Source organism: Exophiala xenobiotica, assembly GCF_000835505.1.
Source record: "Exophiala xenobiotica strain CBS 118157 unplaced genomic scaffold supercont1.2, whole genome shotgun sequence".
Lineage (NCBI taxonomy): Eukaryota > Fungi > Ascomycota > Eurotiomycetes > Chaetothyriales > Herpotrichiellaceae > Exophiala > Exophiala xenobiotica.
This window is the reverse complement of record NW_013562493.1, coordinates 4719288-4734157: the sequence shown is the minus strand read 5'-3', so window position 1 is coordinate 4734157 and position 14870 is coordinate 4719288. Positions and strand designations below refer to the sequence as shown.

Below are 14870 nucleotides of genomic sequence, written 5' to 3'. Positions count from 1 at the left end.
CGGTCATCATCCCAGGACTACTTTCTCGGTGCAAGCAGCATGCCTTTCGTCAACGCCGTTAGTCGGAAGCGACGTCAATCCTCTACAGCCAAGCGGTCTCCGACAAGAAGAGAGCCGAGTCCACGACCGTCTAAACTGCCCAAGCTCAATCATCTCCTCTACGATGGCACCAGTTCCCGGTCGATGGAGTCTACCAGCACTGGTCGATCTAAGGCCAGCGTCAAGACTCAACTCAAGAGAGGCGTTTCCAGCATCAAGACGATATTAGGTCTAGGAGGAAGAACCAATGATACCAATCTACCACATCAGACTGTTTTCGCCTCAACTCAAGGCTCTCAGCTGGGCTACATCCTCCAGAATGACTCCGATGCTACCACCCTATACCATCCCTTGACCATTCGGTTGACCGGCATGAACGACATTCCTGATGTAAATGCCAATGACATCCCCTCCTCAACCGTCAAGAGTGCCCCGATGAGTCCTGTACCACAAGAGACGGACGAGCACATGATGGAAGCAGCTGAATGGGTTGTCAACCATGGCCGCCGCGGCGTTCGACGCAGTCAATCAGTCCCAGGCCTACAACGCCTCATAACACAAAAGTTCCATCAGACGTTTGGCAATCCAACCGTCGTGAAACGGTCAGAATTGCGGTCTCGACCAAGTGTTCAAGCTCTAGTGCAAGAAGCAGTGGAGGTAGTATCAGCTCTACAGTCGTCGACACCTTCTACCCTCAACAGTGGCTGGGCCTCACCGGCCGAACAGGCCTCATCAACTCCACTCACGTCCGTGCCTGTCACCCCGACATCCATTGCCCGCAGAGAGAGCATGAATCCTTTTGACATGGACCGTCAAACCTATTTGGTAGAGTCCAGGCTTCTGACACCCATTCCTGAGTCTACTGTCACACCGTCCCTCACTATCAAAACAGTCGAGGCTGCCGCAGCTGCGAAACTCTTCTTCGAGCTGCACTTCAACTCTTTACTCAATGAAACCCCTTCAAGGGCAATCCGGTGTCGAGAATTGGAGACCAAGCTCAGAGAACACCATTTTCCTGCTGGCAGTCAGCATCGAGCTAGAAAGGCATGGGAACGTGCAGAAAGCGAGCATCTCCGACAGACTCGAGTACTCAAGAATACCACAAATCTTGCAAGAGCGAGCGAAGGGATCCATATTGGTGGGTTTGAAGTCATCAGTGTTCTCGGCAAAGGCAGTTTCGGGGTTGTTCGTCTCGTGAAAGGGAAGGCGGAGAACGCAAGAGGTGACGCCGAGATCAGCGCCACCGAGAAGCGGCCAGAATGCAAGCAGTCACGAGCCAGTCTGAAGTCCTCGCCTGCACGATGGCCTGGTCCGCTCCCCAACAGGAGACGAGATCTAGCCAAGGGGAAGAAAGAAGTGTTCGCCATGAAAGTCATCCGCAAGTCCGAGATGATTCGGAACGCCCAAGAGGGACATCTGCGAGCCGAACGAGACTTCCTTGCTGCAGCAGAAGGATCCAGGTGGATCATTCCGTTGATTGCCGCCTTCCAGGATCAGAAGCACTTATATCTTGTTATGGAGTATTGTATTGGAGGCGACTTTCTCGGACTCCTCATTCGAAAGAACATTCTCAGCGAAGAGGCCACCAAATGGTACATTGCAGAAATGATTTTGTGCGTCGAGGAGGCTCACCGCATGGGATGGATACATCGTGACGTGAAGCCGGACAATTTCCTCATTGCTGTCGATGGCCATCTGAAAATATCCGATTTTGGCCTTGCTTTCGATGGAGACTGGTGCCATGACCAGAAGTTCTATCAAAAGAGTCGTAACTCCCTGCTCGAACAACTAGGGATTGATATCGAAGGCGATGAGCAAGATAAACAGGAAAGGCAACTCGAACAGTGCGCAGACAATGCAACGCACCCTTTACGGAAGACTGGGAACCATAACAAATCCGAATCCAAAGACGAACCATCTGTTGGCGAGCCAATCCTGGATTGGCGAAACCGTGCTCAATGTCGACGCCTCGCACGATCTGTCGTTGGGACATCGCAGTACATGGCCCCGGAGGTCATTCGAGGCGAGATGTATGATGGACGATGCGACTGGTAGAGCCTTGGCATCATCATGTTTGAATGTCTCTACGGCTTCACCCCGTTCGCCTGTGACGACCGCCAGCAAACCAAGCTCAAGATCCTTCATCACAGAAAGACCCTGACGTTCCCAGAGGGAGCAGCTCCCGTGGAGCCGAGCATCGAGGCCATAGACCTGATGATGCAACTACTCGTCGAGAAAGAGAGAAGACTTTGTAGCAGGCAGTACCAGGTCAATGACTACGAAAGAAAGATTATTGGAGGTAGAGTGGTCAAAGTCAGTGCCGATAAGAAGAGTCCACATTATGAAGGCTACTTTGTGCATGCGGGTGATGCAGAAGATATCAAGCGCCATCCATTCCTCAAAGACATCGACTGGAACACAATCCATCTTCGACGTGCGCCTTATCCACCCAATGTAAAGGATTGGGAGGATACGACATACTTTGACGAAGAAGACCCCATCTCCGACATCGACTCTGCAAGTACCTTTGATGAAGACGACGAGGATGCTGCCGCCACCCCAACCGTTGATGGAGATGTAAACCTCAATGTGTCGCCGCTCCTCGCCCAGGCATCATCGCAAATCAGTCAGCATCAACATGAGGACCAAAATATCGTACCATCACTGGCCATCAACATGCCCCGCAAGGGATCCGCTACGCCTGTACCAGGCTTGTCCCGGGCGGACAGCATGAACGACATGAGAAATCCATTGCTGCAGCCACCCGATCTGCCCGTCTCAGGTGTCGACGAGCGTACCTCACCCGCCATGGACCATGCAGGCCATGTTGATGGGCCAGACGAAAAAGCCGCTGCTGAGAACATAAAGCCAAAAGGAAAGGACAAGGACAAGAAACGACCACGAGACATTATCTTACGCGACCCGAGCACCGGCCGTGAGGCATTGGAGATACGCAAAATGTCCGCTTTCCTGGGCTATGATTATCGGCAGCCTGCCATGGTCAAGGATATTGTGGAGCAGGTATTGGCTGAAGACTTGGAGAAGACGAGGCTCAAGGACGATTGGCACGCCAGTGGTCTGAGTGATCGTGACTTGGCCTTTGAGAAACGGATGTTTGTTGAAGCAGGAGGTCATTTGTCATCGACTCACAAGCCGGCAATGCTGTGAAAGGCATGATTCTGGGATCTGAATGCTTCAGCCTCACAGCAGGCAGCTCAGGTAGTTCTATTCTTATATAGCGCTCGCTAGTCTAGAAGTCTATGATTTGTTGACTTTCTATGCAGCTTCTGGGGAATTTATGCCTTCACTTCCTGCTCAAACTCTGGGCTGAAAGGATAATCGGTGTAGCCCTTTTCGGATTTTGGAATGTAGAAGGACTCCCTGTCGTATGGGGTGAGATCGATTCCCTTTTGAATTCTGAACGGCAGATCAGGCGTTGAAATGAAATACCGGCCAAACACGATCGCGATGTCCTGGTCCTTGTACTCCTCGTCGACCGCACGTTTCGCCGAGTCGGGTCTAAAGCCACCAGCAACGAGGACGGGACTGGTCTTGCCCCAGACATCGAGCGCGAAGTCGATCTTCTCCGTAGATTCGATATCGGCGTTGCCCGAGACCCTCGACTCGACGACATGGATGTAGGCGAGCTTGAGCTCTTTCAAGCCCTTGATGAGATGGGTGAACTGGGGGATGGGGTCGTCCATTTTCATGCCCTGGAAGCTCGAGAATGGCGAGAGACGAATGCCGACCTTATCAGCACCGACGGCATCGACGACGGCGCGGGTGACCTCCAGGCCGAAGCGGGAGCGGTTCTCGATGCTGCCGCCGTACTCGTCGGTGCGGGTGTTGCAGGTGTCCTGGGTGAATTGGTCGATGAGGTAGCCGTTTGCGCCGTGGACCTCGACGCCGTCGAAGCCGGCCTCGATGGCATTGCGGGCGGCTTGGGCGTAGTCGGACACGAACTGCTTGATGTCGTCGCGGGTCATTTCTTTGGGGACGGCGTGTGCGGAGTCGAGGGCGTTGGCGGACGACGAGACGATTTCGATGCCTTCGGCTTTGGCGTTGGCGGCGTCGGCGGTGCGGCCCAGCGCCCACAGTTGGCAGTAGATGTAGCTACCTTTGGCGTGGACGGCGGAGGTGATGGACTTCCAGGCCTCGATCTGGGCGCGCGAGTAGATGCCCGGAACGTTGGCGTAGCCGGCGGCGCGGTGCGAGATGAAGGTCGCTTCGGTGATGAGGAGCGTGCCCGGGACGGCGGCGCGTTGGGCGTAGTAGGTCGATACGAAGGGGAGTGGCACGTGGGTATCGTCTTCGGCGCGGAAGCGCGTCAAAGGAGCCATGACGAGGCGGTGGTGTAGGTCCATGGTGCCGATGCGAAGGGGCTCGAAGAGCCGGGATGACGAGGGGGCCAGGGATCCCATTTTGGATTGTTTGGTCGTGTTTTGTGAGTTGGTGTCTTGGGGTATGGTATTTACGTGACTGGTGTATGCCAGGACGAGAGAAAGAAATATATATAGAGAGAGACAGTACCTGTGGTCTTATCGAGTTGTTTAAATTTGTTTTAAGGTAAAAAAAAAATAGGCGTTTGATCGACAGGGCAGCCGATGGAAGCAAGATAAACGAGGGCTTTGTTGCTCACAAATCGTCTTTAGATACTAGTAGAATTTAGTAGTTATGGGTGCTCTGGGAACCGGGGGGATATCCGATCCGAGCATGGCCTTGGGGTCGATGAGTGAATTGGATGATGATGGATGATGGATGGTGGTGGGTTCAGGTCGGTGGGAATGTCGAGATTTCGGTAGTTGAATTCGCATTAATCAGCAAAACGGGCCGTCGGAAACCTCGTATGGGCACAGATGGGCTTCCATTGGCTGATATGGCTATTATGGCTTACAAACTACACGAGGCTGAACATCACGTCACCGCAGAATCGCAGACAGGCTTTTCTTGGTTGTCGAATCGTCTCGAGGTCGTCTCGATCGAGTATCTCAACCGGTGGGAGGTCTCCCTGAGGGCATACTGAGTATCACTTAGCATGTTCAAATATGCCCTGAAGGGAAATATGCCCCGAAGGTGCAAATGTACTGAGCAGCAATACCTTACCCAGCGGGGCCAGGTAGTCTAGCAAACATTACCACCTAATTTATATAGCTTCTTTATCAAAGACGACGCCGACCCCTTTACAATAATACAATAATTAGCATAACCTCAAATACTAGTAACATTGAAGCATCCAATCTTACTTCGCCCTATCCTACCTACTAGGTAGAAATTCTTAGCTGGTACTTTCGAGCAATGCGAACAAGATTCATGTGTAGTATTAGCGTCGGGATACTTGCCCAGTCTAGTACTCCCCGCTCCTTGGACTCAGTTACGAGTGACTCCATATAGCGGCCAGTCTTTCCCTCTTAGATTAGTTAGTTAATCAATCTCTTCCGCCGCTACAATCACACACGGCTACGCTCACGTGCGGGAAGCCTTGGCAAAGGGTTTGGGCCGTTCCTCGTCCATTACTCCGTAATCTTCGTCCATCTCGATGCTGGTCTTCGCAGCCAGAACATCGGCCGACAATTTATTGCTTCACGTTATCACAAAGCGTAATTCCGACTTTGACCGCTCGCGCCACCGTCAGCACTGCAGCATCGCTTTTCGTCGAACTCATCTCGGCTATGCTGTCAGCATTGTTTTCGCTGTTGTCGAGCGTAGAAAAGCACAGGGGCTTATCTGAAGGGAAGGTAAATAGCTCGGCTTAATCACTTCTGCGATTAGCCACATTTGCGCCAGGCCCCCAGGGTCTGTTGGTCCTGCCCCGCTACTGTGCAGCTCACCCAGCTCACCCTAGATGGTCCTGACCACGTTCCTGCACGTTCCCAAGCGACGTTGCAATCATCAAACTGCAGTCGTCCCTAATAAGTCTCCTCCCTGAGTCGGACATTTGCGCCAATCACACTGTGTCGGCACCTTGGCACTTCGTATTGACCCCTCTATTGTAGAGCGTTGTGACCGTTGACAACGCCTCAAAGACTGCTCACGGTATAGTAGGGCTTTTCTTCAACATGGAAGGCTTCAGGAGATACGTGGTCGACCTCTTTGACCGCCTTCGGGCTAGTCTTGTACTTCCGCAAGAGCCTCAGTCCAATGACGACCTACAAACCGACCATCGTGTCGGGTAAGTCAATGTCCGTGAGCATATGCCTACCTTCAGACGCTCGCTGGAATTTCCTCTATTAATGCCCCAATGACTCCAGGTCAGGTCGGACCGAGAGCCAACTCCAGTCTCTGCACCGGCTTCTTAGAATGGCGCTGAGTATTGCTGACTTATACAGGGACATAAATGAGGAGGCACAGGAGATTAGACTGCTTTCCATTGAACCATCACAAGATTTCGACAGCCCCCTCAACTGCTCCATGCGTACGACCTTTTTACGCGACGCTCCACCTTATTACGCTTTGTCCTACCTTTGCGGCGACCCGGATGTGACCGACAGGATCATGGTCAACGGAGTGGAGCTACATGTCACAGTCAATCTGATTGCTATGCTTCGGCAATTACGAGCATTCCTGTCTCATCCTTCCAAGTCTTCGGACCTCATCGCTATCATCAATGGCGACGCACATGCTCCAGAAGACCCGACGAACATGGAGCCAGCTCCTACACTACATTTTTGGGCTGATGCTATTTGCATGAACCAGAATAACCGGAGAGAAAGAGCATGGCAGGTCAAATTGATGGGGGAGATCTATCAAAATGCTTCGGCAGTCATTGCTTGGCTAGGTCCCGAAGCAGAAGATAGCGCTCGAGCAATCGCAGCGGTCCGAGCAATTGCGAAGGAGATGCCGAAGATTTCCAGCCAGCATGACATTGACGAGTGGATAAAGCGGCATCCGACAACCATTGACTTCCCCAATGTCTGGCAAGCTATCGACAGCCTATTGCGCCGCGAATATTGGAAGCGCACATGGATCATGCAGGAGCTGGTCCTGAACGACCATGTTCTACTGCTTTGTGGGACCAGTTCATTGTACATTGACGATCTGTACAGGTTTGACACTCAAGTTCCCAGGATTTGGGCAACTGATCCTTCCATTCCAAATGTTCACGTTGGTGTGTATATCGATTGCATCGTCCTTCTGCGACATTTTTGGCGCGGCTCTTTCCGTGACAGACATGACTCTCGCTTCTACCCTCTCACACAAGCTCGCAGAACTCGCGCAACAGATCTACGCGATAAGGTGTATGGTCTTCTCGGAGTGACGAAGCTTGACATTGAACCAGACTACTCCTGTCCGGTTTCCGAGGTCTATGTAAAGACAGCTATTGAGATGCTGAACGAAGAGGGTCTGACACTCTGCTTTGGAGAAGCCGGGAATGCTTTGCGCAACGATCGCGATCTCCCGTCCTGGGCGCCTGACTGGTCTTTCGAAAAGTGGCTCGGATGGGATCCCGAGCGTTGGGATGGCGTTGAAATAGACTCATCCAACAACCGATATTTTGAAGTGGATCCCAGCAATCCCAAGGTCTTACACGTGTCCGGCTTTCCGGTGGCAAACGTTACTGACCTTGCGCCACCCCTTCCACAACCTTCGACTGACCATGACGCAGCAGTCTGCTTCACCCAATTCGCCAAATGCGCCCTGGAACGACATGATAGTACTGCATCCGCGGTGGCAATTCCAGTACTGCAAGCGATCCTTCGCCTGGTCCTGGTCGACGGTAACATCTTGAGCTCAGACATCTATCGGCCTAGACTCAAGGTGCCGAGCAATGAGTTCTTCACACTGGCAGCTGCTTTGTTGAAAGTATTGTGCTGCTATTCTGGACAGCAAAATGACCTTTCGAATCGCGATTGGACCAAACGCATCCCAGAATTCCGCATTTCAGTGGACCAAGGTTTTACGGCATCCTTCTGTCAGGAGTTCTTGGGAGACACATCAATCACAACTCCGTGGCATTCCTTGGAAGACACTCTTTCTGGTATCAACCACGGACATTGCCAATATCTTTTAACGCGCATGGCAAGACATCTCATCCACAACAACATCTTCTATACAGACCGAGGCTTACTCGGTATGGGACCCAATGTTCAGGTGGATGACACAATTTTTGCACTGAAAGGTTGTAAAATGCCTGTGGCGCTCCGAAAGGTCGATTCAAGTTACCAGCTTGTGGGCCCCACTCTTGTGCCCGGTGTCATGGACGGAGAGTTGTTCAAGGATGGTACATTCGATCCAGAATACCACCGACTTGAGCTACACTGATGGGTATTGCGAACTACTATTGGCGTAGCAGGCCCAGCTTCGTTGACGAGGCTACGCGCATGGACTTGGTCTATCAGCAGACAAGTGCTGCCAATTTTCTGTATTTCACGTTCAACTTCCCACATCACTCGCCTTCATTACATCCCTCCTCGAGAACCTATTCATTACGGGCTTCGACGGATCTGGTCAAGTTGAGACAGGGGCAATGACTTGTCACGATGGGATACTGACTGAGGGCCCAAGAGGTGGAAGGATCAAAACCCCTTGATGATGACGTGGAGATGCCTCGGTCAGGGACGGGACATATGGATTTCAATTGTTATTTCATTCTTCCCTATGGTATCCCCGAGGCAAAGTCACAGACTCCCCTTGTTCTACATGGTCGAGAAACAGCAGTTCTAGTTCAACGCAGCAAGCCAGTTGGACTGTCGATAAATGGCAACACTCTTCGACGAAGATATCGCAAGGTCCAAGCCTGCGGTCCCTTTGGTACAATGGTGAAACGCTCACAGCATATGCTGTACATCGAGCTCTTCGTTCCAACAAGCCAGCGCTGCCACAGTCAGAGCCACTGTGCCCGTCTTCAGCGTTGGTTGTAGCAAGGGCGCAAAGCGTGACGAGTGATTCATGGCTACTGGTGGAAGGCCGTTATCGTTGTCTTATGCTAATACGCTATCTTACTTATATTTTTAATGGACCAGTCTGCTTATCACCTTGAGAGATGGGTTGGACAGCATGGCTTCGCCAAGTCATTTGACAAATTCGCCCCAATACGACCTGCGATTGCGTTGGTAGCTTTCGTCAAGGACTCTCTGAAGCTGGAATTGTCTACATGGGTGAACGGCCAGCTGAGGCGTAACACTGTCTTAATCGATCTACGTGTTGGTATGAGAGAAATACTGCAACAACTCAGTCGCAGAACCACGATTAGGGCAGGGATTGTGATTATGACGGGCATTCCTATGTATATTCGCAAGTATTAGTACCTCAGGCCGTGTGGAAGTCGGAGTCGCTACTTATTTGAGCCTCCAATATGGTTGAGACATAGCGATGAGGTGAAGCAGGGCTTGAGAATATCAGCTATATTATAAATAGAATTGTGTCTCAGTCTTGAAAGACAAGGTAGTTCTGGTATTCTACTCGATAATACTTATCCGGAGAATCTGAGGATTCCTGTATTATAGATAGTAAATTGTTTAGGAATTCTTGATAGCTATCGTAAGACTTAACAGTTTTTTTTTGAGATCTCACCATCATTCACTCATCTAGTGGGTAGTCTAAGTGATTTGAATCTTTTCTTCCTTAAAAGCTACTAAGAGAACGCTCTCTCAGTATAATAAATATCGAGGCTCAACGTTGTGACTAGGTAAACATCGTCGGTAGGCCCAAGAACTCGCTTTTCGCGGTCTTGTCGTGCCCAATTTTAGAAGGCTCCTACACGGCGCCGTGGCTTGATCCTCGTAGCGTAGTCTTATATCGCCTCGGACAAGTTTTACCTACGTAATTCTCTACGGTGATAATTTCTTGCCGCAGCTTAGCTTTTGAAATGAAACGTGAACTCCTGTAGTTTTGGCTAACATCATACCAAGGACGAAAAGTGTGAAAAGACGCCATATTACGACTCTATATATCTCCTTTACTAAAACAATCCTCGTCCTCTGATCACATTGCCCAGCTCAAGGTTGTGCCATTTTGTCCTGTCGCTGATCACAAAAATCTTTGTTTGACTCTTGACGGGCATTCCGAAAACCTGCTCAGAGGTCTGCCGTTGGGAGACGTCCATACAGGGCAGTTTGTCTTTGGTCTTGCTTGGCCATCTTCTGCTCTTTCTTTGCAAGCTTTCGAGTCTTCTTCTCCTCTGAGAAGTCTGCGCGAGGCCCGGTCAACACCTGTGCTGGATTGCAGATATTCAGCAGCACCATTGCTCCAGCCATGGGAAGGGCATCGAACACATAGAACCACCATTCGTTGAGCCGGAGGGACGAGTCCACGCCCGTTGCATATTCCGCAAGGCGCCACGAGTTGCGGCACAGAATTAGCGTGAGGACGGTGTACAGCCCAAAGAGTATCCGCTTGATGGAGGCGAGCGATTGCTTGGTCTCATCGAACAGGTCGTACATGACAGGCTTGCAGAGCTTGTAATGGAACCTGACGGCTAAGGCGACAAACCAAACGATAAAACCCATCTGAATGCCAACTCCCGCGGTATAGATGTTGTACCCCGTCCTCTTGGTCGAAGCAGCTCCACTTTTGGCGGCCATGATCCCTCCTGATGCCTGCATGATGAACGCGGTGATGTCGAAGGTGACGAACATGAAGGTCAAGCGTCGAGCTCGGATGCGCATGACGGTGTCATGTACCAGCGCGAAATGGACCAATCGTCCCAGTGCCATGTAGACAAAGGCGTTGATCCATAGCGGAGCCAGCAGAACCAGAATTCCCATGTTACTGTAGAACCCGCCATTGTCGGGCTCGAGGATTGAACAGACGCGCAAGGTGAACCCGACCAGCTCCCAGATGCCACCCATGATAAGAACCATGACAAATGGCTTTCGATACACAATGGTTTGGATGAAATGTACAAGTGTCGTACACGAGTAGATGGTAAGGAACGTGATGGCCGCGCCGTACGATGGGCAATACTCCCATAACCGGTCTGGCTGTGGCAGGATGACACACTCGGGCATTTTGAGATGAAGAGGATAACGAGACTGAGTGAGAAACTTGATAGATATGGTGTACTTCAATGCAGATGTGTAGATGGACAAGAGACAAGTCGTCTAATGCTGGCAGTTTCAAGGACATATATACTCGGTCGGAAGGAGGCAGTGCACAATGGTAGAGGCCGCAGAATAGATTGACCTACCTTAATACTACGATTCTTGGCTAGCGTTCACGAGCTTTAGAGGCTGTGAAATATCGTAGAGAAAATAATGAAGCTGTTGTCGCTCAAGATTCCTCCTTGATATAGTGTCGTTGGCCAATCACAGAATCTTTCGCGAACGCTAGCCTCTCTGCTCCTAGCACTCTGAGTAGTGGGACACCGACCAAGTCCTTGAGTGACTTAGCAGGCGACTGCCGATGACGCATACCACAGGCCGCCCAGTCCTGATGGCCCCCAATTTGTGGCTCAGTGTCATTGGCAGTCACTTCTCCGGCCTTGTAAGACTGGCTTTCTTCAGGCGTGCCAATATGGCTCTGGGTGGTTGTTGTGTGGTTTCATGGTTGGCAACACAAGGCCTGACCTCGAGCCTCGAATTCGGGACGATATCTTTCCGTTTTCTTTCGCGCCAAATCGCCTTTTGTGTACTTTACTGCCTCTCAATTAGCTGGCTGCCCAAACTATCTGAAGAGGTCTATTTTTCTGGACAGGAAAGCCCTTCCTGGCATCGTGGAGTGCAAAATATGAGGTAATTGCCGAAGCTCTACTTGAAAGTGTACAATTGGTCTTCAATAATATATGTCTTTCGTTCGAGGCGAGAAGCAGCTTCGGGTTCAAATGTCTCGGTCCCATTCCGGATGTCGAACTTGGTGAGTAGTTCAGAAAACCCTTAGCCTTGTCTGGTCCGGACTGGACGAACGAGTCCTCCCTGGGCTGAGATCCTTCGCAATTTTCCGTCCTTATCTTTACGACAACGACTAACAACCCCCTAGTAAGTACAAATTTAAGCGCCAGGCTCTGGAATGGATCTCATAGTGATCTTCTATTGTTTCATTAAAGCGCGTTCTTAGTTACTCTCCCTATTCTCTACACCTCAACAAGACTGTCTGCATTGGGAGAAATTCTGACCCATGCCCTCCAGGCAAACAGCGCCGAGTCAAGTGCGACGAATGCGCGCCACGATGTCAGAAGTGTACGAAATCGAATCGTATTTGTCTTTGGGATGAGGGTAAAGTCCAAGAAAACCCATTCAAGATGATCATATATGCCACTCGAAATCCGCCGGCGCCGTTTCCAGTTCTCAGCCACAACGATCTACGAGCCTGGGAGCACTTCCAACACCGCACATCTCGAGATGTAATGGGACCCTTTAATTCACCATTCTGGTCATCTACAATACTCCGATTGGCACAGGAATTTCCGGCTGTGAAGCATGCCCTCCTTGCCCTGAGCATTATGCACGAAAAATTCTGTCTACCAGAAAAAGGCCACCCTTCCTCGCATCAACACGCTATGCATCACTACAATATCGCCATCCGACAAATTGTCCGCGTCACGGACTCCGAGTCGTCATGGGTTGGGGTTCTTCTTACCTGTATTATGTTCTGTGCGATAGAGAGCCTTCGTGGTAATTTTTCCAAATGTTTACAACACGCACGATCTGGCATGAAGATTGCCGAGCAGGTTCGACAGGAAGCCCACAGTGGTCAGAAAACTCGTTCGGTCGACCTGGAAATGCTGGACAGGACGTTCACCGCGCTACAAAACCAGATCATGAGATTGGGGGATTCAAGCACTTCCGAAGTCTTCCAGAACCTGCACCAGAAGTTTGGACCTGTCCCTCAACAGCTCGAATCTGTCGAGGAAGCTCAGACTTGGCTCGAGATTCTTCTCAATGAAGTCATGGCCTTCTTGAACGACCATGAGCCAATTTACGAGGCGCAGAGGCTTTCGTCCGGAACGGTGAACATGTCTACGATCCCCAAGTTCTGTATGCTCCGCCAGCGGGTTGAAAGTTGGAGCATAGCGGTGAACAACATCGAGTCTCGTGCTGACATAAACAGCGGCACTCGGTACCAGGCATTCCTGATTCTGAAAATATACCAATCCATCCTGAAGGTTCTCCTAGAGGCCCTGCTGCGTGAGGAAGATGTTTTCGACACTTTCAACTCCGAGCTGGCAGGGGCATTAAAGCTTGCAGAAGTCTTCCTACAGCTTCAAGGCAGCTCTGGTCGGTTAGGTCCGCATGATACAGGTGTGCTTGGTGCCAGACTCTGTGGGACTGCATTAGCTTTGTCCAAGCCTCCCACAGTACCAACGTTCTCCATGAGCATGGGGGTGATCCCTGTTCTGGTCTTGGTATCCATCAAAAGCAATAAACCTGAAATTCGAGACGAGGCCCTCCGACTTTTGCGTTGCTCCAATCGAAGAGAAGGCATCTGGGACAGCAAATGGGCTTCTGATCTGGCGAACCGTATTATCGAGCGCAAGAAGCAGTTTGACCCTATTCAAGACAGGACTGGTCAGCAAAGGCGTCTGAAGATTCTCGGAGTCAAGTTTGGAGAGAAGAGCTGCATCGTAGAGTTGGCATTTGCTCCTGCACCTCTGTTCATTACCGGTACCAATGGGCAAAATAGGTCTACCAAGACCGAATATTCGTTTATAGAGGTCATCGACTTTACTTGAATATGATGCCAGCTATAAGAGAAATTCACAGATGCTGAATTATTTGTGTCTCAAGGCTTACATTCCCAAAGTTGTCACAGTATTCCTATAGTCGAAGCCAGAAAGGCTAAGGGAGACACCGCATCGGCATGCCTTAGGGGGTACAAAAAGTCAGTGGTCGTGTGCTTTCTGTTTGTTTGACCCCCAGCGCTGACTGGCTCATGTCAGGTTCCAAAGACCGCAATGTCCAGTTCTGGGATCCTCAGGCTGGCAACGCGCAAATGATGCTCCAGGCACATATAAGGGCTCCATTATCTCGATGGCACCTTCCCCTACAGGAGATCTGTTCGCTACGGGTTCTAGCGATATCAAGGCTCGGATTTGGTCCTTCGTGCCCTGCAACGGTCACCAAGAGGCCTAGTCGCGTAGACAGGGCTAAAGTCTCAAAGTTGCAGTACATTATGGACAAGATTGACGCTTTCCAAGTCGTGCGGAGGATTACAAGCGATTGGACATTGTAGGTGAAAAGGGGAAATCTAGGGGCCGGCGAACTAGTTCGATCGGGCTTCTGGGTGTGGGCTTATTGTGCAACCTCATGTACCTATTAGTTCGACACCACGAGCCGGTTAGAGCCTCGAGTTGAGACGGGGGAAGGCTCCTACATTACATTCACTTAGATTTGCAGCGATAACCGGAGGGGAAAGTAGGGAAAATAATTGCGTCGTTGGCACATACTTGAATAACAAGACGGTAACCATCGTTGGTCCGCGTAGAGCGCCAGACACACGTGGATGTGCAGAGCGGACGAGAAGCACTTCTCAACAAGGACCGGGTACGCAGGTGGCCAATATGTCGCACACGGGTGGAACCGCTTCAGACCAGGAAGAACCAGGGTAACCAACAAGCAAGGTTATACTCCAGGATCTCGAGTCGGTGTGTCGGCGCAGAAAATATGCACATGCAACCAAAATGGCCAATGTGGAGGGGTTCTGGAGGTCGCCGACTTAGGGCGAGCAAGGGATTTAAGTCAGCACAACAGCATCTTTGGCACTCCATGACCAGAGCCGTGACCAATCATCCGACGATTTCTCATAGAGTGTCTCATTCGTTTACGAAATCTGGGTGGGATTGTGAAAAGCTCTTGCGCCTCACATCTCCCGTTGCCAGCCGTAACCCTAAGTTGCGCCGTCTACGGATATGTCAACATTGCAGTCTGGACACCTTGGATACTGAGCACCGTATGGTA

General features: G+C 50.9%; 6 protein-coding genes across 6 annotated transcripts; 4 read left to right on the top strand and 2 right to left on the bottom strand.

The window, feature by feature from the left end:
• Window positions 1-39: 39 nt before the first annotated feature.
• PV05_03985 (uncharacterized protein) lies at window positions 40-2094 on the top strand (the record flags this gene model as incomplete). The annotated part of the gene is made up of 1 exon (XM_013464672.1): window positions 40-2094. One exon carries the CDS (start codon window positions 40-42, stop codon window positions 2092-2094), a length of 2055 nt encoding a protein of 684 aa, XP_013320126.1.
• A 15-nt stretch (window positions 2095-2109) lies between these two features.
• PV05_03984 (uncharacterized protein) lies at window positions 2110-3207 on the top strand (the record flags this gene model as incomplete). Its single annotated transcript, XM_013464671.1, has 1 exon — window positions 2110-3207. The coding sequence occupies one exon, from the start codon at window positions 2110-2112 to the stop codon at window positions 3205-3207; it is 1098 nt and encodes a 365-aa protein (XP_013320125.1).
• Window positions 2274-4790, bottom strand: PV05_03983 (uncharacterized protein). The gene has a single exon (XM_013464670.1). It carries the CDS (start codon window positions 4458-4460, stop codon window positions 3336-3338), a length of 1125 nt encoding a protein of 374 aa, XP_013320124.1. The 5' UTR covers window positions 4461-4790; the 3' UTR covers window positions 2274-3335.
• Window positions 4791-5840: 1050 nt separating this feature from the next.
• PV05_03982 (uncharacterized protein) lies at window positions 5841-9336 on the top strand. Its single transcript, XM_013464669.1, has 2 exons — window positions 5841-6208; window positions 6366-9336. The coding sequence occupies exons 1-2, from the start codon at window positions 6096-6098 to the stop codon at window positions 8296-8298; spliced, it is 2046 nt and encodes a 681-aa protein (XP_013320123.1). The 5' UTR covers window positions 5841-6095; the 3' UTR covers window positions 8299-9336.
• A 716-nt stretch (window positions 9337-10052) lies between these two features.
• PV05_03981 (uncharacterized protein) lies at window positions 10053-10985 on the bottom strand (the record flags this gene model as incomplete). The annotated part of the gene is made up of 2 exons (XM_013464668.1): window positions 10053-10446; window positions 10519-10985. The coding sequence occupies 2 exons, from the start codon at window positions 10983-10985 to the stop codon at window positions 10053-10055; spliced, it is 861 nt and encodes a 286-aa protein (XP_013320122.1).
• Window positions 10986-12159: 1174 nt separating this feature from the next.
• On the top strand, window positions 12160-13645 carry PV05_03980 (uncharacterized protein; the record flags this gene model as incomplete). The annotated part of the gene is made up of 1 exon (XM_013464667.1): window positions 12160-13645. Exon 1 carries the CDS (start codon window positions 12215-12217, stop codon window positions 13643-13645), a length of 1431 nt encoding a protein of 476 aa, XP_013320121.1. The 5' UTR covers window positions 12160-12214.
• Between the last annotated feature and the right edge of the window lie 1225 nt (window positions 13646-14870).